The 25120-nt window shown below is 42.5% G+C and overlaps 1 protein-coding gene across 1 annotated transcript; it reads left to right on the top strand.

Moving 5' to 3' along the window:
- The first annotated feature begins 13322 nt into the window (after positions 1 to 13322).
- On the top strand, positions 13323 to 14483 carry pou3f2b (POU class 3 homeobox 2b). Its single transcript, XM_059981221.1, has one exon. It carries the CDS (start codon positions 13332 to 13334, stop codon positions 14481 to 14483), a length of 1152 nt encoding a protein of 383 aa, XP_059837204.1. The 5' UTR covers positions 13323 to 13331.
- The last annotated feature ends 10637 nt before the right edge of the window (positions 14484 to 25120 follow it).

The following is a 25120-nucleotide window of genomic DNA, read 5'->3' as shown; positions in this document are numbered from 1 at the left end:
CCAAGGTGATCTCAGGATTACTCCTGGTGCCATGAGCTAAGGAAGGTCAGAACAGGAAGATAGCGCAGATGGATGAGTGGCTGAGGAGATGGTGCAGGGGGAAGGGTTTCATGTTCATGGATCATTGGAACCTTTTCTGGGGAAAGGGCAACCTGTACATGTGGGATGGTTTGCACCTGAACTGGAGGGGAACCAATATGCTGGGAGGGGTGTTTGCTAATTTTGTTTGGGAGGGTTTAAACTAAACTTGCAGGGGGCAGGAACCAAAATGAAGGGGCAGGGGATGGGTGGTTAGTGCACAAATAGAGACAGCTTGTAGTGAGTTTATGACGAAGGATAGGCAGATGATAGAGCAAAGATGCACTCAGCCAGGTGGTTGGAGATATGTCTATTGGAATGCAAGGATTATCGTAAACAAGCTGGGTGAACAAAGCGTGGATCAATACATGGAACTATGATATTGTGGCCATTACAGAGAATTGGATGTCTTGGGAACAGGAATGGCTGCTGAGTCTGCCGGGCTTTAGATTTTTTAAAAAGTCAAGGAGGGAGGCAAAAGAGGTGGGGGCATGACATTGCTAACCAGGGGTTTTATCACGGCTGCAGAAAAAGAGGAAGTCATGGAGGGATTGTCTACTGAATAAGTGTGGATGGATGTCATGGAAGTCATAAACAGGAAGGGGGCAATTACTCTACAGGATGTTTTTTATACACCCCTCCCAACAGTAACAGAAACATCAAAGAGCATATGGGGGGCAAACTCTGGAACGGTGTTGAGTGAATTCAACTTACCTAATATTGACTGGCATCTTCTAAGAGCAATGGGGTTTAGATGGGGTGGAGTTTGTTATGTGTGTTCAAGAAGGTTTCTCGATGCAATATGTAGATAAGACAACTAGAGAAGAGGCTGTACTTGATGTGTTATTGGGAAATGAACCTGGTCAGGTATCAGATCTCTCAGTGGGAGAATATTTTTGAGGTGGTGATCAAAACTCTATCTCCTTTACCATAGTGGTGGAGAGGGATAGAAGCAGACAATTTAGGAAAACATTTAATTGCAGTAAGGGGAAGTACGATGCTTTAGGCAGAAACTTTGGAGGAGAAATTGGGAGAAGATATTTGCATGGAAATGCATGGCAGTAATGTGGCAAATATTCAGGGAACATTTGCATGGAGTTCTATATAGGTATGTTCCATTCAGGCAGGAAAAGGATGGTAGGGTAAAATAACAATACTGTACGAAGGATATAGAAAATCTAGTGAAGAAGAAAAGAAAAGCTTAGTGAAAGTTTCGAGAAGCTAGGTACTGTTAGAGCTCCAGAAAATTACAAGGTTGCCAGGAATTAATATAAGAATGAAATTAGGAGAGCTAGAAGGGGCCATGAGAAGAATTCAGGAAACCTCTAAGACATTCTAGAATATGGAAAGAGCAAGAGGATGAGCCATGTGAGAATAGAAGCAATCAGGTGTGATAGTGGAAATGTGTGTATGGACAGATGAGATAGCAGAGGTACTTAATGAATACTTTGCTTCAATATTCACCAGGTAAAAGACCTTGGCAATTGTTGGGATGACTTATCATGGACTGAAATACTTGAGCATATAGACATTATGAAAGAGGATGACTGGAGCTGTTGAAAAACATTAACCATAACCATATAACCATATAACAATTACAGCATGGAAACAGGCCATCTCGGACCTTCTAGTCCATGCCGATGCTTACACTCACCTAGTCCCACTGACCCGCACTCAGCCCATAACCCTCCATTCCTTTCCTGTCCATATACCTATCCAATTTTACTTTCAATGACGATACCAAACCTGCCTCTACCACTTCTACTGGAAGCTCATTCCACACAGCTACCACTCTCTGAGTAAAGAAATTCCCCCTTCTTTTACCCTTAAACTTTTGCCCCCTAACTCTCAAATCATGTCCTCTTGTTTGAATCTCCCCTACTCTCAATGGAAAAAGCCTATCCATGTCAACTCGATCTATCCCCCTCATTATTTTAACTATCTCTATCAAGTCCCCCCTCAACCTTCTACGCTCCAAAGAATAAAGACCTAACTTGTTAAACCTTTCCCTGTAACTTAGGTGCTGAAACCCAGGTAACATTCTAGTAAATCTTCTCTTATTCTCTCTATTTTGTTGATATCTTTCCTATAATTCGGTGACCAGAACTGTACACAATAAACCAAATTCGGCCTGACCAATGCCTTGTACAATTTTAACATTACATCCCAACTCCTATACTCAATGCTCTGATTTATAAAGCCCAGCATACCAAAGCTTTCTTCACCACCCTATCCACATGAGATTCCACCTTCAGGGAACTATGCACCATTATTCCTAGATCACTCTGTTCTACTGCATTCTTCAATGCCCTACCATTTACCATGTATGTCCTATTTGGATTATTCCTACCAAAATGTAGCACCTCACACTTATCAGCATTAAACTCCATCTGCCATCGTTCAGCCCACTCTTCTAACTGGCCTAAATCTCTCTGCAAGCTTTGAAAACCTACTTCATTATCCACAACGCCACTTACCTTAGTATCATCTGCATACTTACTAATCCAATTTACCACCCCATAATCCAGATCATTAACGTAAATGACAAACAACATTGGACCCAGTACAGATCCCTGAGGCACATCACTAGTCACCAGCCTCCAACCTGACAAACAGTTATCCACCACTACTCTCTGGCATCTCCCATCTAGCCACCGTTGAATCCATTTTACTACTTCAATATTAATACCTAACAATTGAACCTTCCTAACTAACCTTCCGTGTGGAACCTTGTCAAAGGCCTTACTAAAGTCCATATAGACAACATCCACTGCTTTACCCTCCTCAACTTTCCTCGTAACCCCTTCAAAAAATTCAATAAGATTTGTCAAACATGACCTTCCATGCACTCAAAAATGACCTTCCATGCACAGTTAGATAAGTTAGATTAAGTTAGATAAGTCACCAGTTCCAGATGAGATATACCTCAGTCTATCATGGGAAGCAAGGGAGGTGAATGTTAAGCCTCTGGCAATGATTTTTGCATCGTCAATAGGGACTGGAGAAGTATCAGAGGATTGGATGGTTGCAAATGTTGTTCCCTTGTTCAAGAAATGGAGTAAAGATATCTCAGAAGATATATTTCAGTATATCTGGAATCAGTATATCTCAGTATATGAGGTATCTGAGTAAGACCAGTGGGTCTTACTTCAGTTGTGGGCAAGTTGTTGGAGAAGATCCTGAGAGGCAGGATTTAATAACATTTGGAGAGACATAATCTGATTAGGGATAGTCAGCTTGGTTTTGTCAAGTTCAGATCATGGCTTTCGAGCTTGATTGATACCCTTGAAGATGTAACAAAACACATTATTGAAGATAGAGCAATGGATGTAGTGTATATGGATTCAGTCAGGCATTTGATAAGTTTCCCTTGCAATGATCATTCAGGAAGTAAGGAGTCATGGGATATAAGGAAACATTGCCTTGTGGATCTAAAAGTGGCTTGCCAAAAGAAGACAAAGGGTGGTTGTGGATGGTTCGTATTCTGCATGGAGGACAGTGACCAGTGGTGTTTCTCAGGGATCTGTTGTGGGACTCCTCCTCTTTGTGATTTTTATAAATGACAAGGATGAGGAAGTAGAAGGATGGGTTAGTAAGTTTGCTGATGACACAAAGGTTAGACGTGTTGTGGATAGTGTGGAGGGTTGTCAGAGGTTACAGCGGGACATTGATAGGATACAAAACTGGTCTAAGAAGTGGCAGATGGAGTTCAACCCAGATAAGTGTAAAGTGGTTTATTTTCAAAGATCAAACATGAAGATAGATAATAGTATTAATGGTAAGACTCTTGGCAGTGTGGAGGGTCAGAGATATCTTGGGGTTCGGGTCCATAGGAAATTCAACACTGCTGCGCAAGTTGACAGTGTTGTTAAGAAGGCATATGTTGGCCTTCATCAACTATGGGATTCAATTCAAGAGCTGTGAGCTAATGCTACAGCTACATAAGACCACACTTGTCGAGTACTGTGTTCAGTTCTGATCACCTCACTACATGAAGAATGTGGATACTATAGAGAGAGAGAGAGCAGTGGAGATTTATAAGGATGTTGCCTGGATCTGGGAGCATGCCTTATGAGAATAGTTTGGTCTTTTCTCCTTGGAGTGACAGTGGATGAGAGGTGACCTGATAGAAGTGTATAAAATGATGAGAGGTATTGATCATGTGGATAGCCAGCGGTTTTTTCCCAGGGCTGAAATGGCTAGTGTGAGGGAGCATAGTGTTAAGGTGTCAGGAAGTAGGTATGGCGGGATGGGGGGGGTGTCAGAGTGGTGGGTGCATGGAATGCACTGCTGGCAACAGTGGTAGAGGCAGACACAATACGGTCTCTTAAGAGCCTCTCAAAGTCATACATGGAGCTTAGAAAAATAGAGGGCCATGTGGTAGGGAAATTCTAGGCAGTTTCTAGAGTAGGTTACATGGTCAGCACAACATTGGGGCTGAAGGGCCTGTAATGTGCTGTAGATTGTTTGGTCTGCCAAAGTCACTTCACTAAAATCAGAACATCTTACAGTAAATCATTTAACCAAACTGGTCTACAATCTGGATTAAACCAAGTCAAAAGTGGGATGTTGATAGATCTGATATCGACCTTGCAGTCATCCCAAATTCAGTTCAGAATCTGAATAACAATGAGAATCAGGTTTGATATCACCAGTATATGTTGCAAAATTTGTTGTTTTGCAATAGCAATACGTTGCACTACATTATAATAAAAACTATAAATTACACGAAGATATGGTGATATGGTTCATCGTCCATTCAGAAATCTGACAGCGGAGGGGAAGAAACTGTTTCTGAAAGGATGAGTCTGTGTTTTTAGGCTCCTGTACCTCCTCCTTGATGGTAGCAATGAGAAGAGGACATGTCCTGGGTGATAGGGGTTCTTAATGATGGATGCCACATTTTAAGGCATCACCTTTTGAAGATGTGCTTGATACTGTGGAGGCTAGTGCCCATAATTGAGCTGGTGAGCTTACAGTTTTCTGCAGCTTTTACCAAACCTGCGCAGTGGCGCCTCCAACCAGTTAGAGCGCTCTCCAAGGTACATCTGTAGAAATTTTCAAATCAGATTTTGCAGTACCCCATGTTTCAAAATTATTTTTCTTCTTCTGATTTGGTAGGGTTAGGTGGGAGCAAATTTTAGCCTTATGTTCAGACTTGGTCTCACACCTTGTGTCAGATTTTGGATGCTTTGTGTCACTTGCTTTATACACAAATCATTATCTAAATGGTGTGGGGCACAGCTGCAGCCCTGGGTGATAGTAACAGCCGCACAACACTCTGAGTTAAAGAACAAAGAGGTGCTGCAAATATATGCCTGGACACATGCAGAGCTGTTTGCTGTGGGCAACCAATTCTTTATGTTAAAGGAAAGTAAATAGAAGCACCATCTCACTATTTATCATTCAAAAGATTCAAAGCACAAGAGATTCTGCAGAATCTGGAAGTTTATTCTCCCTCCATAGATGCTGCCTGACTTGTGTGTGTGTGTGTGTGTGTGTGTGTTGAAACAAATTCCAAATAAGTGCTTGGTGAGGTCCCAAATAGTCAAACAGAATGTTTATGCTTTTTTACAAAAAAAAACATTGTTAAGGATTCAGGTTACAAGTTCTCTTAAGGATAAAGATTAAAGTTTAATTTTATTTATGACATCTACATCAAAACACAGTGAAATGCATTTTTTGCATCAACGACCAACACGGTCTGAGGATGTGCTGGGGGCAGTCTGCAAGTGTCACCATGCTTCAGGTGTCAACAAAGCCTGCTGACAGGTTTTGGAATATGGGAGGAAACCAGAGCACCCAGAGGAAACCCAATTGAATGCCAATCTTACAGTGGGCACCGTAGATCATTAAGCTAACTGCTATGCCACAATGCTCATAGTCAAACAAGCTATTTTGATATCATTACAAAAAGGCATTGGTTATCTCTCACAGGTTCCAATATCAGAGCACTAAGTGAAGATATCACCAAGGATTGTGGAACACACAAAATGCTGATAGAACACAGTAGGTCAGGCAGCACCTGTGGAGCAGAATAGAAGTTTCGAGTCAAGACCCTGCACTGAGACAGGGAAGAATGAGGGCTGATAATCAGTATAAAAATGTAGTTGGAGTGTGTGAAAGGGTGGAGCGAGAGCTGGCAGGTGACAGGTTGATCCAGGTGATAGGGGAAAGACAATATTTACATGAACCTGCAGTCTGCAAAGTATAGTGTAGTCATACCAGCCTGGTCAAGTCAAGCTCAGAGTGTTGCTCCAAGTAAATATTATCACAGGTCAATCCAGTATCATAAGGAAGTTGGAAATGTACTGTACATTTGTGTATAGTGTTACGTACCCCGAAACTGGGTTTCAGACCAGCAGAGATAGAAGTATCTGTTGGAGTCCGGTGGTACTATAATTAAAGGTGTTTATTAATAAAAATAAGCAAAACCATATCAATAATGCAAATATACATATAACACAAGGTAGCAGTAATAAACCTAAAAGTGTAGGAATAATAATAATAACAATCAATAATAAACAAGCTCTATCAATGTCTAGGGGTAAATAAATTGTCATAGAATATAAAGTTCAGTTCAGTTCATGAGTGCTAAGGTAGTGTATGCTTGTTGAGTTGTAATCGTTGGAGAGAGCAAGAGAGAGAGAGAGAGAGCAAGATGTAACAGCTACAACAGCCAAACCTTCCTTTGCTTTCTTAATCCATCGTATTCTTGTAGTCATTCAATTATGACCTTTCTGGTCTTCAGCCAGACCATTCTTCTGTGGTGGACTCATCACTCTGGCATGAGTGGACACACACACAAGTCCCCACCGGCCCTGCTTTTACACTGATAGCCTTAATGACCAACCTCCTGGTTCAGTCTCCGAAGCCCCCACCTTTCTTGTGGGTTCCATCACTCGATCAGTGCCCACTGGCGTGTCTGGAGGGTGTCTCTCCAGACCTGTCTTTTTATCCCTACTAACGGAGACTCAGCTATCCATCAATCCTGAGTGACTGCATCCATCAAATCAAGCCACTCCTTCAGTCCACTGAGGAATGTCATTGAGCAAACTATTGTCCTTGCAGCAAAACAGTAAATAATTCAAAAAGGAGTCACAATACAGTTAATCAGCAATTTCCCCCTCTCTCTTATCTGTCACTGATGTTCTTGCTTGTTTTTTGTCTCTCTTTCTCATGGTCAGCATAACAACAGTAATAGTTTGTGGTTCTCAGGAGGGGGGTTTGGAATGGTTAACCCTTCACCCCATTGTCCATCAGGTCTGTTCATCACTCATAACAATAGGCATAAAAATATATTTCAGGCTAGACCAATTTCTCATTTTGAATGTTTCTCTGTCCTGAAGAAGGGTCTCAGACTGAAACATCAACCAAAGGTCATGGGTTAATGCTGAAAGGTGAGAAGTTTAAGGGGAACATGTGGAAATCTTCTCCACTCAGAGGTATGTGAGAGTGTGGAACAAGCTACCGGTGAAAGTGATGCATGCAAGCTTGATTTCAAGATTTAAGAGAAGTTCGGATAGGTACATGGAGGGCTATACTCCCAGTGCAGGTTGGTTGTAGGGATGACTTTCAGCAGACTGAAAAGTTTGAGCATGTAGATAATAAGAAAAAGGATGTGATGGAGTTTTTGGAAAGCATCAACTTAGATAAGTCACTGGGACCAAACAAGATTTACCCCAGGCTACTGTAGAAGATGAGGGAGGAGATTGCTGAGCCTCTGGCAATGATCTTTGCATCATCAATGGGGACGGGAGAGGTTCTGAGGTATTGGAGGGTTGCAGATGTAGTTCCTTTATTCAAGAAAGGGAGTAGAGATAGTCCAGGAAATTATAGACCAGGGGAGTCTTCATTCAGTGGTTGGTAAGTTGATGGAGAAGATCCTGAGAGGCAGGATTTATGAACATTTGGAGAGGCATAATATGATTAGGAATAGTCAGCATGGCTTTGTCAAAGGCAGGTCATGCTTTACAAGCCTGACTGAATTTTTTGAGGATGTGACTAAACACATTGATGAAGGTAGAGCAGTAGTTGCAAGGTATTTGATAAGATACCCCATGCAAGGCTTATTGAGAAAGTAAGGAGGCATGGGATCCAAGGGGACATTGCTTTGTGGATCCAGAACTGGCTTGCCCACAGAAGGCAAAGAGTGGTTGTAGATAGGTCATATTTTGCATGGAGTTCAGTGACCAGTGGTGTGCTGCAGGGATCTGTTCTGGGACTCCTACTCTTCATGATTTTTATAAATGACCTGGATGAGGAAGTGGAAGGATGGTTTAGTAAATTTGCTGATGACACAAAGGATGGGGGTGATGTGGATAGTGTGAAGGGCTGTCAGAGGTTACAGCAGGTCACTGATAAGATGCAAAACTTTGCTGAGAAGTGGCAGGGAGTTCAATCCAGATAAGTATGAAGTGATTAATTTTGGTAGGTCAAATATGATGGCAGAATATAGTATTAATGGTAAGACTCTTAGCAGCATGGAAGATCAGAGGGATCTTGGGATCTGAGTCCATAAGATACTCCATATGATTGCCTTCATCAATCATAGAATTGAGTTTAGGAGCCAAGCGGTAATGTCGCAGCTATACAGAACCCTGGTCAGACCCCACTTGGAGTACTGTGCTCAGTTCTGGTCGCCTCACTACATGAAGGATGTAGAAAACATTGAAAGGGTGCAGAGGAGATTTACAAGGATGTTGCCTGGATTGGGGAGCATGCTTCATGAGAATAGGTTGAGTGAACTTGGCCTTTTCTCCTTGGAGCGATGGTGGATGAGAAGTGACCTGATAGAGGTGTACAAGATGATGAGAGACATTGTTTGTGTGGATAGTTAGAGGCTTTTCCTCAGGGCTGAAATGACACAAGAGGACACAGTTTAAAGGTGCATGGAAGTAGGTACAGAGGAGATTCAGGGTTAAGTTTTTTACGCAGAGAGTGGTGAGTGCATGGAATGTGCTGTTGGTGACAGTGGTGGAGGCGGATATGATAGGGTCTTTTAAGTTCTCCTGGATAGGTACATGCAGCTTAGAAAAATAGAGGGTTATGGGTAACCCTGGGTAATTTCTAAGGTAAGGACATGTTCAGCACAGCTTTGTGGGCCAAAGGGCCTGTATTAAACTGTAGGTTTTCTATGATGGGAGTAGACATTTTAAAAAGGGAGGAAGGCAAAAGAAAGGAAATTATAAGCCAGTTAGCCTAACCTCAGTGGTTTGGACAATGCTGGAGTCCCTTATTTAGAACAAGGTTTCAAGGTACTTGAAGTCTAATGATAAAATAAGTCAAAGTCAGCATGGCCTCTGTGAAGGGAAATCTTGCCTGACAAATCTGTTGATGTTGAGGCAGTGGATGTCATTTACTTAGATTTCAGAAGGCACTCGATAAGGTGCCTTACATGAGGCTGCTTAACAAGATAAAATCCTATAGAGGAATGGCTGATCAGAGGAGGAAGCCAGTGGGGATAAAGGGGTCCTTTTCTGGTTGGCTGCCAGTGACTAATGGTGTTCTTCAGGGGTCAGTGTTGGGACCGCTACTTTCCCCATTGTCAATAATCTAGATAGTGGAACGGATGGCTTTGCAGAAAATTTTGTAGATGATACAAAGATAGATGGAGGGGTAGATAGTGCTGAGGAAGCAATACAATTGAACCAAGACTTAGACAAATTGGAAGAATGGGCAAAAAAGTGGCAGATGGAATAAAGTGTTGGGAAATGTATGATAATGCAATTTGGTAAAAGGAACAATAGTGTGGACTATTATCTAAATGGGGAAAAGTTTCAAACATTAGAGGTACAAAAGGACTTGGGCATCCTCATGCAAGACTCCCAGAAGATTAAGTCACATGCAAATGCAATGTTGGCATTTATTTCAAGGGGAATAGAATATAAAAACAAGGAGATCATGCTGAAGCTTTATCAGACAATAGTCAGCCTGCACTTGGAGTAACAGCTTTGGGCCCCGTATCTCGGAAAGGATGTATTGTTGTTATGGAGATAGTCCAGAAGAGGTTCACAAGGATGATTCTGGGAATGGAGGGATTAACATATGAGCAGATTTTGGCAGCTTTAGGCCTGTACTCACTGGAATTTAGAAGAATGCGGGGGGATCCCATTGAAACCTACTGAATGTTGAAAGGGTAGATGTAGAGAGGATGTTTCCTATAGTTGGGTATACAGAACTAGAGGGCAGAGCCTCAAAATTGAGGCAACATAAGTAATTGAGGCAACTTCCCTTTGCAACAGAAGTAAGGAGAAATTTTTTTAGTAAAAGAATGGTGAATCTGTGGAACTCTCTGCCACAGACTGTGGTGGAGACCAAGTCTGTGGGTATAATTAATGCAGAATTTAATAGATTTCTGATCTGTCAGGGCATCAAAGGATATGGTGCAAGGTCAAGTGTATGGGATTGAATGGGATCCGGGATCAGCCATGATGAAATGGCAGAGTGAACTCGATGGGCTGAATGGCCTAATTCTGCTCCTATGCCTTATGGGCTTATGGTCTTAAATGGTTTGGGCATGGACTAGATGGGCTGAAGGGCCTGTTTCTGCACCATACTTCTCTAAATAAATAAATAGGTAGATAGATTGATTGATAGATCAATAGATAGATAAGACAGATACAGATGGAAAGATAGACATAGATAGATAGATAGATCAAAATCATATCAAATCAAGCTTAGTTGTCATTCAAACCATACAGGGATACTGCCGAATGAGACAGCGTTCCTCGGGGGCCAACATGCAAAAACGCACATTCAAAATAACGAGAACAGAAAAGAAAGAACATAGTCACATAAGAAAAATTTTTTTAGTCGAAGACCCCGAGCGACATCCCACAAGGTGATGTTTCCCAGCAGACAGATAGATAAAGAAATAATGCTGAGAAAATGAGTCCTTGAAAGTGAATCCATAGGTTGCGGAATCAGTTCAGTGTTGAGGTGTGTAAAGTTATCCCCTCTGGTTCAAGAGCCTGATGGTTGAGGGTAATGACTGTTTTTGATCCTGGTGGTGTGAGACCTGAGGCTTCTGTACTTCCTTCCCAATTGCTGCAGCAAGAAGAGACTATGACCTAGATGGTGGAAGTCCTTGATGATGGGTGCTGCTTTCTTGTGCCAGCGTCCATCCCCACTCCCACCAGTTTTTCGCTGTCTGGTCTGTATTTGCACTACAGCTACGGCCAATATGCCTTCAATGCTGGAGCACTACGGTAGAGTAAAGGCAGCGTGGCAGGGGTGGAGGTTAAGGGTGGGTGCTGCCATTAGAAAGCAGCATCCATCGTCAAGTACCCCCACCTTCCAGATAATCTTGCTATTACAGCCTGGGGAGTCGGAGTTTCGAGTTTAATCCCAGCATCCTCTGTAAGGAATCTGTGCCTTCTCCACAGCACGCATGGGGTTCTCCAAAGGCGTACCGGTTGGTAGGTTAATGGTCACTGTAATTTATCCTGTGATTAGACGGGTTAAAAACAGGTGTGTTGCTGGGCCGGAAGGGTCTGGTCTGCGCTATATCTCTAAATAAATAAATAGATGTGTTATACTTCCCCACGCAGCATACCCAGTTGCTTATTATACTTCAACACCTTACGGACGTTGGAATTTAACCACGTTAGAAAAAAAAGTTGCAAAGGCGAGTCCGATTCGTCGGGAGAGTGAACCCCACTCAGTCTCGGGTTCAGGTTGAGCATCAGTGACGCTGATCGCAGTCCCAGCGTGACAGCTCGGCAAAGTCATTGGTGAAGCTAATTACACCGGAAATGGGAAGCGCTGGGCTCTGTAATAGTTTGGTGCGGTTTGGGTGTCCTCGCAATGATTCTGTCAAGGACGGCAACCCCTGGCTCCAAACCCAGAGAACTGGACTTGATATCAGGGTTGGAGACGGAGACGCTGTCCCGGATTGAATCGGTTAAATGGACTGAGTTCAGCGCTGGACTGGGCGGCGTTTCGATTTAAACTCTAGTGGATTCCGCTATTCACCAGCGTCGTGAGGCTGGCGGAATCGACTCCCCGGGACAGTTCACCACACTCGTGCTGATATCTGTTCAAAGCGGATCGCGCCGGAACGGGGAGAGCCGTGGCTACTCGTATTCCAATGACTCTAGTATAATCACTTCATCCTGCTCTCTATAAGACTGATTCTTCTCAGTCTGGCGGCGAGGAAGAGGATGGGAGGTAGGGACGCATAATCGTTCAGCAAGTTGACAGAATCTAAATGCGAGTCGCCGACCGGCTTGTTTAATTTTGGGAGGAGTGGAGGTCGGATGCAGGAAAGGCCAGTGCTACAAACAGAACCGGCCATTAAATGTCTAAGGCTCCTTCCACACCCTCCCTCGCCAATGTGTGTGAACAAGGATGCAAGCAACTCTTTGCACTCGATTGCATTATTGTTTCAGTTTAACGATACGGATTAAGCAAGTTTGGATCACCACCTTGCAGCAGCTGAATTGTTTTAAATGTCGGATCGTCCGTTCCTGATAGAACGCGCTTGACAACCATGGCGAGAGAACTTAAAACGCTTTTTGAAACAAGTAGCCGCGAGTGAAAAATCGGTATTATAGAATAAAAGAACTGATTACTGGCAAAAGTGTTCAGATTGTTGCAATGTGGGGAAATTTGTGGAGAAGTTGCAATGGTTTGTCTCAGTTTCGAGGGCGAGCGAAATGCGTACCGAGAAAGTCGACGCAATGATCACTTGTGAAGATACTTTTCTCTCCCAACAAGGCGGCCACTCTGAAAAGGCAGCGGGTTCTCGAGATCTTTTTTCCCCCAGCACTTGCTACTGTGTTCCTGTCGTTTCCAACTTGGCACCACTTCCGTACCGACTCTGCTTCACTCCCCGTTCGACGCTGTGATACTGCAGCGAGCGTCGGAGCTCTCGGCTGTTCACTTCGCTGCTTTTGTTGTAATTCCTGTTTCGGAGGCAGAAACATTTTCCCTCCACCTCCCCCCCCCCCCCCCCCCGCGCTTCCTCCTTCCGCGTGGTTGCCCTGCCTGCATGGGTCCAGAGAGCCATCAAAGAAATCCCCACCAGACTCGGCCGCCAATCGCGTGCCGGGGATGCTCTTCCCCGGCCTGGGTTGCCATGGTTCCTCACATCAATCAAGAGGCAGGTAGCCAATTGGAGGCCGGGAACCGGCGCGCGCGCAGCGTCGGCTTTTCCCCTGCTCGCGCTGGTTGCCAAAGATCCGGGCTCGATGCAAGTTGTCAAAGGCTCGGCTCGTTTAACAAGTCAGATCATTCCGGCTTCGCAAGTCATGGCGACCACAGCATCTAATCATTACATTACAAGCGGCAACATCCTCACCTCCAACTCCATCGTGCACGCCGAGCCGGGGAGCATGCAACAAGGCACAGCCTACAGGGATGCACAGAAACTGGTCCAGAACGATTACATGCAGAGCAACGGGCACCCTCTCAGCCATGCTCATCAATGGTTAACAGCGCTCTCGCACGCCGAGGGATCCCCGTGGTCGGCCGGCGTGGCGGCCAGTCCGCTCGGCCAGCAAGACATCAAACCCGCGGTGCAGTCGGGGAGGGATGAACTCCACAGCGGGGGCACCTTGCACCACCGGCCGCCTCATATGGTGCACCAGCATGGGAACCACCATGGAGCGTGGGGCAACACAACTTCAGCTCACATCCCCAGCATGGCATCCAACGGCCAGAGCCTCATCTACTCGCAACCGGGCTTTACGGTCAACGGCATGATCAACCCAGCTTCGACTCAAGGTATGCACCATGGCTTGAGGGAAGGCCACGACGACCACCACCACGGCGACCACAGTCAGCACCACCAGCAGCACCCGCCGCCGCACCACCATCACCAGCACCAGCACCAGGGTCACGAGCACTCGGACGAGGACACCCCTACCTCGGACGACCTGGAACAGTTCGCCAAGCAGTTCAAACAGAGGAGGATCAAGCTAGGATTTACCCAGGCCGACGTGGGACTCGCTCTTGGGACGCTGTACGGTAATGTCTTTTCGCAGACTACCATCTGCAGGTTTGAGGCGCTTCAGTTAAGCTTTAAAAACATGTGCAAACTCAAACCGTTGTTGAACAAGTGGCTGGAGGAGGCCGATTCGTCGTCCGGGAGCCCCACCAGCATAGACAAAATCGCTGCCCAGGGGAGGAAGAGGAAAAAGAGGACCTCTATAGAGGTGAGCGTCAAGGGGGCCCTGGAAAGTCATTTTTTGAAGTGCCCAAAACCCTCGGCCCAGGAGATTTCCACTCTGGCGGACAGTCTGCAGCTGGAGAAGGAGGTGGTTAGGGTTTGGTTTTGTAACAGAAGACAAAAAGAGAAACGAATGACTCCTCCCGGAGGAGCCCACCCCGGAGCCGAGGATGTATATGGGGCCAGGGACACCCCGCCGTCACATCATGGAGTTCAGACTTCTGTACAGTGAATGCTGTCCCCCACACGCTCTTTGTTCATTTAATTTGTTCTTTTCTTAAACGAACAGTTTAAAACACCGGACTATCGTTGCGGTAGAACATGTTAATGATGTGGTTTTGACCTATACAGACGGAGCTGGCGGGCAAATGGAGTGAGTATATAAATAATAACAGAGGCACTGATTATACATACCGTTAGAAAGCTGTGGGGAGACACAAAACTGCCCAGGATAGAGCGGCGCCCGGAAAAAGGCTGCTAGTATTGTTAATGTGTCAGGTAGAAGAGGTGTGTGTGTGTGTGTGTGTGTGTGTGTGTGTGTGTGTGTGTGTGTGTGTGTGTGTGTGTGTGTGTGTGTGTGTGTGTGTGTGTGTGTGTGTGTGTGTGTGTGTAAGCCAGAGGGAGATTTGGCTAAAGGAGCTGCAGTTTTGATTGTTACACGAAAAGGTAAAAGGGGCAAGGAAATTCCAATACACTAGCCACCATTTGCGGGGTTGTTTCAAAGAAAATCCCGACCGAGTGGGAGACATTTCTCCTAGGCGCTGAATTGTACAAGACAAGAGGCAGTGTATGTGAGCAGAGAATAGGCTGTGTCAGTCAAGCGGAGAGGGACCTCAGCTCAAACGATACAGTTCTCGCCGGGAACTGAAGTTGGGAGCTGCGAAATTGCAAACAGAACAAATCCACATAAACACAAAGAAGTAAATAAATAAACTATAAATCGATACATTTCAGGCGCTATTAAGTATTACAGATCACGACTCAAAGTTTTACCCCCCATGTTTAATAAAAACTAATTCCGGTGGCAAGAAACACAATACATTTGATAGGAGAGGACAATTACAAATATGCTAGCTAGCGTCTTCACGCCTCCGAATTAGCACTGTACTATAATGAAATAATAAAATTGCAGAGTCAAAATGTTGTAGTTCCTGCCACATTTTTTTCGAAAAAAATATATTACAGTATAAAACATTGTACTTATTAAATGTGCGTCTACAATCTAACATAAAAGCAATCCCCAGTCGGATAAAATGAAACAAAAAAATCTTTTAAAACATATCAGTATATTGCGCTTTCTTACAAAGAACATATCCAAACATTCAAAATTCTAGAAAAGGTGTGTACATATTTGAGATATTTTGATGTGGTGATATGATTGTAATTTAACCGCAGATATAGCGATTCCTAAAGACAATAAAATTTAGTAAGGTGTTAGAAAACATTTAAAAATATATTTAAAAATAACACCGGGTCAGATAGGTTGGTAAAGACAGAAGTAACCCTGAGACACGAACTAAATTCTGTGTCGGTTCGTTTAGTAAAATGCAGTTGAAAGTGGAAGACTTTGTTAGAACCTTTTCTCCTAGGTTTATGGAGAGCGGTTATCATGCACATCTTATACCACAATGTAAATATGTTACATAAATTTGTCTTTTGAATTGAAGAAGATAAACATAATCTGAATGATTTTTTTCCTTGTATACATTTTTCCATAATGCTGCCCAGGGAATTTTAATATCATTTTCACGTGGCCTGCCTCAATGTATTTATTTCTTTTAAAGAAGTTCTGAAAACTGTTTCTTCTGTAGTTTTAATTGATTAGATGTTATATGTGGGATGTAAAATTTTCGTTATGCTCCCCCCCCCCCTTTGAAAGATTGTTTTTGGTACCTTTCAATGTGTCTTGTGAAGATAAAAGAAGGAAATCAGAGTCCCTTATATATTTATGTTAAAGTAATATTTTGTTACTTACATAAAACAAGCGATCGCACAACCTTCAAGTCTAATGTGGTGGTTTTGTGGGGAATTCTCTTCTCTAAGCGAGTGGCGGGAGTGCATAGTTTATCCACTAACCCGGTCACTGGCTACAGTGTTATTCTGATGACAGCAACAATATAATATTCACTTCTATAACACGGCAACAACTGTACAAAGAAAATCCCAATAGATAGTGGGGGTGGAGGGGGTGAAGCGCATTCAGAACCTGAAATACATTATCTTCAAAATATCTTGATTTTGAAATGTAATTATTTGTGTGTGTCCGTGCAGAAACACAATATCTTTTAAAATCACTCTATAACACCTGCCCGTGTAACTGCGCAAGCAAGTATTTTCTTATTTACTGAATCGGCGTATTTAATTAATAATCTTAATCCCTGTTTGAGTGAATCTTGCAGATAATTTTAATTATAAATACGAACAGCGGTGCAGATAAGTAAATATATGATGGTTAAAAGTGATCTGCATACATTTTGTATATGTTGCAATCTATATATGCTATAAGATATTTTAACTAATACATTATGATGACTAGTTTCAAATAGAATCGTTTATTCTGCACGTGTTACCCCCTCTTAAATATAAAACTAATGGTGAGTTTTAAAAAATCATACACATATATTTTCAATTAACGTTTGCAACATTTATTTTTGAATTGGCTACAATATTTGATAAATCAGCTTTATTTATAGTATTAAAAGCAGCGGGAGACCAGTTCACTTCTACGCTAGGTCAATATTACACGCGTACAGAACATATTCAGCTAAATTATCTTATCAATACAGAGAGGAATTTGACAGAAAGAAGAAGTGTTTTCTGACCATAAACGTGCTGATCGGGTGAAATATTTCAGTTGGGTATGGATCCGGGATTATTGTTCAATAGTTGCCACTGCGTGTTGAGCAAGGGACGTGAGTGCCCTCTAGTGGCCAGCGCCGCATAGAGGTTGGTGATCACCGAGCCGCTTTCTTCCCGAACGATTCAGTTTCACCTGCCGTCGTTTACTCCGGTTGCTGGTTTTGTAGCGAGAGCATTTATTTACACCCACAGAGAATTTATCAAGCATTTCTTTAATACGGAAAGTAAATATCCTATACACCGATTATTTGGGAAAAGTAAATAGATAATCTCGAAGGAATCTATTACATCTTTTACCCCTGAATATTATTTCGTTATATACCAAATACTGTGCCAAACTTCAGGAAAGTCGTAACTATATTCGTAAGATGAATATCATTAAACGAATAGCGTAGAGATGCGTTAAATGCTTTCTGTTCAGGTCCCGTAGTTGTATTGTTTTAGACTCGAAATCTATTGTGTTGAAGTAACTACACATATGTAAATATGAAAAAATAACTAATAATCAAATAATACCCGCATTTAGTAAATTACTGTTATCTGATTACACTAAATTTAAGCTTGCACACTCAGCGTTTCTGGATTACCCTCAGTGTTAAACGCGATGGTTACTTGAAAGTTGTCCAGTCTGTAGAAAATAATGCATGTTCTCTCTTTTGCCGAATTTTCTTCAGTTGTTTTGTCTGATATTGTATCCTCCTGTAAATTAGTTTCGCACCAACAAGTGAAATGAAGCTGTGTAACCAAAAAGCCAGAGTAATTGGTTAGCTGCTAGATCTAAGTTACGGTTGTAACTTCACTCTTAAAATGAATATCAAATTAAGATCTGGTTATTTGCTTGTACGGACGGAAATACTATGCTTCAAATCACCCTACCCCACTGAACCCCAGATTTTTAACAATTTCACAGTTTAATTTACCACAATGACAATCCCAGAACACTAAAACTAGTCAAAGAAAGAAATGGCTCAGTTTAATTCCGTTTACCAATGGTATGCTTTGACTTTCCTGGACGGGAAGGAAGAAATTGCTTTAGACTTCAAGCACAGATTGAAGGGAGACGCATTAGTATAATTCAGTACAGTTATTACACTACAATATTTGCGCTGTCTTGTTTTGCTGAGTGGATGTAATGTACATGAACTATATTCTGTAGTAGATGTACGGTAGAATGGCAATACGCGATTCTCTGAAACACAGTCATTTTACTTTGATGTAAATTACGTCCTTGGGAGTAGGGGTATGAGGTGAAATTTGAGGCCAGGCCCTATTCTTTCCGTAAGTTTACGGCGTTTCCGGGCCGTTTAGTTGTGGATGGATGGGTGGGGATGGAAGAGGTAAGGGGGAGGGCAAGGGTGGAATTTTGCATCGGGCAGAGGAAATTTGTTACTGGAAACGTGGCCGATACCAAGGACACGACTACGTGTCATAACTTCAGAAATTTGTAGTTTGAGGATGCCTGGAATAATAATTTACTAGCACACAGTGATATTCCAAAATTCAGTTTGATAAAACCGCAATGTTTATATATTTTAATTGCAGGTCTATGTATTTTATCTTGTCCAATTCAAAGTAAATGTATTATCAAAATACATATATGTCACCATCTGTAACCCTCAGATTCGTTTTCTTGTGGTACTTTTAGATATATAACGTGTTGCTGCTGGAGCTGACGTGTGCTGGTTTGGAACTTGCCTCATGTTCACAAATGCGAGTTACTTATTTACTTACTGGACATGTTCTGTCCATAAATAAATAACTCGGTCTGTTGAAACTGTCCTCCCAACCACTTCCAATCCTGCTGTTAAATATTCTAACGGCTTGTTTTTAACACAACGCACAGGATAATCCAAGCATTCAGGGGAGATAAATTCGAACCATTGAGTGAAATCACTCAAATTAAAACGCGTGGGTCTCTTAATTTGACCTGTATATTGGGACATTGTCGGTTGTGTGACTAACGAGTTCGTTTCATTCCGGGATACAAAAAACAGTTCACAAAATGTTGGAGGAACCCAACGGTACGTCCAGCATTTTATGTGTTTCTCTGGGTTTCCTGTGTTGAACAATGCATTTGCCCCCGGTTAATCAAGGGGACAAATCAGGGGTACGTCTATGCTCCACTTTCCACAACTATACAAAACGGATTCAGGACTACTGTGGTAAATGCTGATTTGTGCAAACGCACGAATGAAAGCAGCGGCGCTAGCAGCATCCCCACTCGTGCAAGCGTTTGTACCTACCAACTCGGCTAAAACAAGGGGACAGAATTATAAAGAGAGATTGATGTGAATCCTGGACACAGTTATAGGATTATACCGACACATTCTGCGCAATTGAATTAAGCTGTTACGTAGGGGTCCTAAAAATAACTGAGTATGATCATTAACTCAAAGCGCTGACGAGTGATGCCTTCAGATCTACCCATCTAACTTCAAGATTCAAGATTAATATTGTTGAATGTCATTTCCAGTAAAAAAATAATTATCACTCCAGATCCGAGCAGCACAAAAATCTAAGATAAGATTTAAAAAACACAATAAATATAAATACATAAGATGGCTTATATACATAGATTGATTGTATGTCCATAAAGTGGCGATAGTCATAGGAGTGTCTGTAAATAGGTGACGCCGACAGGAAATGATAAAGTAGTGGTGTTTGGAGATGTGGAGGGTGAACTTCCAATTAAGAATAAATTTGAAAGCAAAGGTTATTCATATTCTTAAGATGCATACAACTGTCGGAGACCTACTTATTTAAATACGTATGGATACTTTGAAAGTTCAATGCATCGCCCATATGACATGATAATTGTGTAAGCGCACGCGCACACATTTCAAAGATTAAGAATATGTCCGTGAACAAAAACTACTTGGACACGCAGACATGAATATGGATGATACAATAAAGAAAAACGTAAAAGAGCAAGTTATAGAAAGTGCATGCAGCTGTAAGATAAGGGACCAGAATGCATATTTAAACACCTTTAACACGTACCGCTGCGCGCGCACAGACACGCACACAATCATTGGTCACAATAAGGAGAAAGTTATTGGACCTCAGAAAGGCGGTTTAGTAGGAAATTCCGTATCACATTTCATTGTCGATGGCTTTGGAAAACAGAGCCGTATATTAGCAATGTTTCTTAGACCGTAAGAATTAAGCCAGGGGATGAAGTTTGGGATTAGATACAATTTGATTTGCGCGATAGGAAATGTTACCGGCAGTGATGAGACCGCAATACATGCGAGCAGAGTCAGGCCATTCGGCACATCGAGTCTCCTGGCTGATTTATTATCCCACCCAACCCCATTCTCCTGCCTTACGCCGTAACCTTTGAGGCCCTGACTAATCAACCTCCGCTTTCAAATATATCCAGTGACTTCGTCTCCAAAGCCGTCTGTGGCAGTGAATTCCACAGATTAGCCATCCTCTGGGTAAAGAAATTCATCCTCATCTTTGTTCAAATGGACGTCCCTTAATTTGGAAGATGTGCACTTTTCCTTGTGTGGTTCACTATAATAATTATTATTCACCCAAATGTTTATATTTTGCTTTTTTTAAATCTACGCTTCTTGCACATTTGTCAACGGAAACGCTTTATTTTTGAGAAATTTAACTTGATTAAAAGATTAAGAAAACTTTTTTATGTACCTTAAAATGACCCCGCATTTTACACAGATCCAATATACCAGAATAACAACAATGCACAGTTTATGCTATAGGTTAAGCCTCCCGTATAAATTAATTTGCACATCATTCAATCTTATCTTTACCCTAACAAGATTCAATATTGTTTACTGTCTTTTCCGGTACGCAAATGTAAAGGAGAACAAAATAAGAGTTACTCCGGATTCGATGCAGCTGAAAAATCACAATAAGATAAAGAACACAATGTATGTATATAAGATAGCGTGACACTAAGCACAGGAGTTTCTCTACATAAAGTGACTCTGATAAGAAATGATAAAGTAGTGGTGGGTGGAGCTGTTGATCAGCTTTGCTGCTTAGGGAAAGTAACTGTTTTTGAATCTGGTAGTCCTGGCCCTAGTACCCTACCCCCTGATGGGAGTGGGACAAACAGTCCAAGAGCAGGTTGGGTGGGATCCTTCATGATGTTGCTGACCCTTTTCCAGCACCTTTCCGTATGTGTCCTTGATAGCGGGTAGGCTTGTGCCGGTGATGCGTTGAGCGTCACCCGTAATACGCGTGATATCTCTGGTAATACCTTGAACGATAAATCGTTACTCCATCGATATTTTCAGACACAAAGTCTGTAGCACATACTGCTCTGTAAAACAACTAACAAAGACATGAAGGTATTCCTCTTGGCCGTTCTACACAGGAGTTTGCTCAGAATTGTGTTCGTGTCTGTCCCGTGAAAGACTGCGTTTGTAACGCTGGCATTGGGTACTCAACGGTTAACTAAATATTAGTTCAAGTTGGTAGTTTTCTTCCTTATAAACTAGGTCTTTTGCATCTTGGTGTAAATCAAAGCATTGTGGTTTCTACTGGGAAAAATCCCTGTCCCGCACACCACTCTATCTGGGGCGGGGGAGGGGGTCGGTACCAGGAACAATTCCTGTCCCGCTCGCCACTCTGTCGGGTCGGTACCAGGAACAATTCCTGTCCCGTTCGCCACTCTATCGGGTCGGTACCAGGAACAATTCCTGTCCCGTTCGCCACTCTGTCGGGTCGGTACCAGGAACAATTCCTGTCCCGTTCGCCACTCTATCGGGTCGGTACCAGGAACAATTCCTGTCCCGCTCACCACTCTATCGGGTCGGTACCAGGAACAATTCCTGTCCCGCTCGCCACTCTATCGGGTCGGTACCAGGAACAATTCCTGTCCCGCTCGCCACTCTATCGGATCTGTATTGGGAACAATTTCTGTCCCGCACAGTATTGAGAGACAAGACTGTTTGTCTCCGTTTAAAACGGACGAAGGCTACAAGAGCAGCAAATAGATAAGGCCGATGCAGCTTTGCTTATGTGTATTGAAAGTTATTCAAAGTCCTTCAAATTAGCATGCGATATCTTTGGATTCAAAATAAATAATATATAACGCCGGGGTAACAGATTCTTAGAAATTCCGTTCTGGAGGCAAAGTTGTTGATTTTAATGGAAACGGTGGTGGGAATTCTTCCACCTTCATCCTTATCGATGGTCAGTAATCGCGATTCTTTGCGAGGGACAATTTCTGCTGCAGTCTTACCCGGCTGCCGATTCACGGCCCAACCGTTGTGGGCGTCTGACTTTCAATAATAATTTTATTGTGGATGTGTACAATAATTACTGTATCTGTTTTAAAACTTAAGCATTGCAAATTTCCGTGTGAGTTGCTGCGGGTGTTTTAATTAGGCATTGCTACTCAGGGGGCTGGACAGACTAGTTTAATATGAGTTCAGTCGATGCAGTTAGCAATCATGTTTAATGTTGACGGGAATTGATAATAAGTGTGGTCCATTTGTGCGCGTGCACCTGCGGCGGGAAAGGTTGACTTTCGAGGGATCGGGTTTCGAATCTGCTTTTGTACATCGATAGTAAAAGGCGCGAGTTCATACAAGGTCAAGTTATGATTGCTCATTGTACCGACCAATCTTTCATTCGCAGAATTTCGTATGAAATACTGGTAGGAATGCACACCGACGTAGCAAATTGTGCGTCCAAATGCCGAGAAAACTCGTCAAAAGATTTCTTTTTCAGAAATAGTTCTGTCAACTGTGAAAGAAACCAGTTCGAGTGAAGTCTATCTGACAGGGATTTAACGATTGCTACCATCTGTTCCAGTATTTGCCGCTAACAAATTTGTAGCAAAGGTACATAGCGTCCGAAATGTTTCCTCGCCTGGACGGTGTTCTAATTCAACAGAACCAGAATAACTCCGACATTTTCAGTAAGGTCGAAAGATCAAAGATGCACAGTTTTCCACAATCTAGAATAGTTTTGTGCGCCTGCGGAGTGGGGGGGGGGGCGTCTACGAAGAAGGTTTCCGTGCTGTCAGCTACAATGCTGAATGTTTACAAACAATACTGGCAACTTTTAGGCAAGTGCTCGTTAGGCTGGCGAAAACGGGATGATTTGTCAGTGCTTAAAAACGGTTTATCTGTGGCCTCGATGGAGACATATTTCTGTAATCGAAACCTGATTTAAATATCCTTCAGCACAGACACATTCAATAGCCTATCCAAAACTTCCCAATATGCACACAAACTATGAAGTGTTTTGAAAGTTTGTGCGTCTGAGTTTGCAAGCACAGCAGTTCGCTGTTCCGACTCTGAGCACAGCACGGTACAATAGCGCGGCCTATCGGTTAAAATGAGCAAGTACAACTTTAAAAGATTCTCGAAACCTGCAGTTAGATCAACACGAAACAAATGTCCAAAATGATGGGCGCTTTTACGTCAAACCTTACACACATATTCTAGATAAAAATAACACGTTCAAATCAGAATTTCGTGTGGATGCGATTGAAAATTACGTATCTATATGAGTGTATGCGTGTTCCTACAACCTATCAACTCACTTTCAAGGACTTTTCATCTCATGTTCTAAATTTCTTTGCTTATTTCTTTTTGTATTTGCACAGCTTGTTGTCTTTTGCACACTGGTTGAATGCCTAGTTTGGTGCGGTCTTTCATTGATTCTAGTATGGTTATTATTTTATCACGGATATATTGAGTATACCCGCAATAAAATGAATCTTAGGGTTGTACTTTGATAACAAATTTACTTTGAAATTTGAACCTTTGATATATACAGAGTGAGAGAGAGGGGGGACAAGAGAGAGAGAGGAGAGGGAGAAATAGAGAGGGGGGACAATAGAGAGAGGAGAAAGAGAGAAAAAAATAGGGAGAGAGAGGGAGGAAGAGAGAGAGAGGTAGAGAGGTGACGGAAGAACGCCATTAACATCATGAAGGATCCCACCCACCCTGCGCATGGACTGTTTACCTCACTCCAATTAACGAAGAGTCTGTTTGGCATCCACGTCAGGACCCCCAGATTCAAAAACTTACTTTCCCGTAGTAAGGCTGATCAACACCTCCACCAACTAACTCCACCACTACTTTATTATGTCCTGTCAGTTACCTTATGCACAGTCTGGCGTCGCTTTATGGATATATAAACAATCTATGCATATAAGTTATATTATGAATTCATATTTATTAATCTGTTGTTACTATTGTGTTATTTATCTTTTGTCCTTTTTTTGTTTGCTCCGAATCTTGAATCTTATTTGCGGATTCGGTATCAGATTGCTTTTAGCAGGCTGACTGCTCTGATCGATCGATCACACATTGATCCGCAATGTTATGCTAATGTTATGCTGATGTACTCCACAAACAAGTAACAAAACAGCGATTATATTACAATCTCAAATTGTGATGTTGGTTAATTTTAGATGTCACTGATATATTCGCTACAGTGCAATCTTTATTATTAATCTAACAAACTGTTGTTATGTTGCGGTCAATACCATTTAGTTCCGGTGAGCGACATTGTAAATGTAAATGAACACTGCTTGAGTTGAAGGTGAATCATTCTCGGTACCTCACAAACACGACGTCATTGTAACACAGACCCGGCCCTCTGTCAAACATTTGGACTGAATACAGAACACCAGATCAGTAATTTTTATCCCTTGAAGAACGTCTTATTATGGATTGTTTTAAAATGAGATATTCCTTAGCTCCGCGCTTTTGTGTTCATGTGGTCATACACAGTGGGGAAATAGAAGCTGATTTTTGATTTGTGGAAATATCCCATGACCAATCACGGATTTAAACTTCGTTTCCAAACAAAACACGGGCACCTGAGTTTGTCTCTAATTTCCTAACTATTGTTGCGGCAATAGCGGTAGACACGCCAATGAGATATTAGGATTTGCAAGTTGTAACAATCGAAAAACAATGATAAAGCATGATTGCGTACTTTATCGTGAGATGTGTATCCCAGACCGAATGGAGGAAATTAGATGTTTATGATTTGAATGCGAAACTGTTAGAG

This window comes from Hypanus sabinus, chromosome 10 (genome assembly GCF_030144855.1).
Source record: "Hypanus sabinus isolate sHypSab1 chromosome 10, sHypSab1.hap1, whole genome shotgun sequence".
Classification (NCBI taxonomy): domain Eukaryota; kingdom Metazoa; phylum Chordata; class Chondrichthyes; order Myliobatiformes; family Dasyatidae; genus Hypanus; species Hypanus sabinus.
Note: the sequence above shows the minus strand (reverse complement) of the source record. Positions and strands in the feature narration are given on the sequence as shown.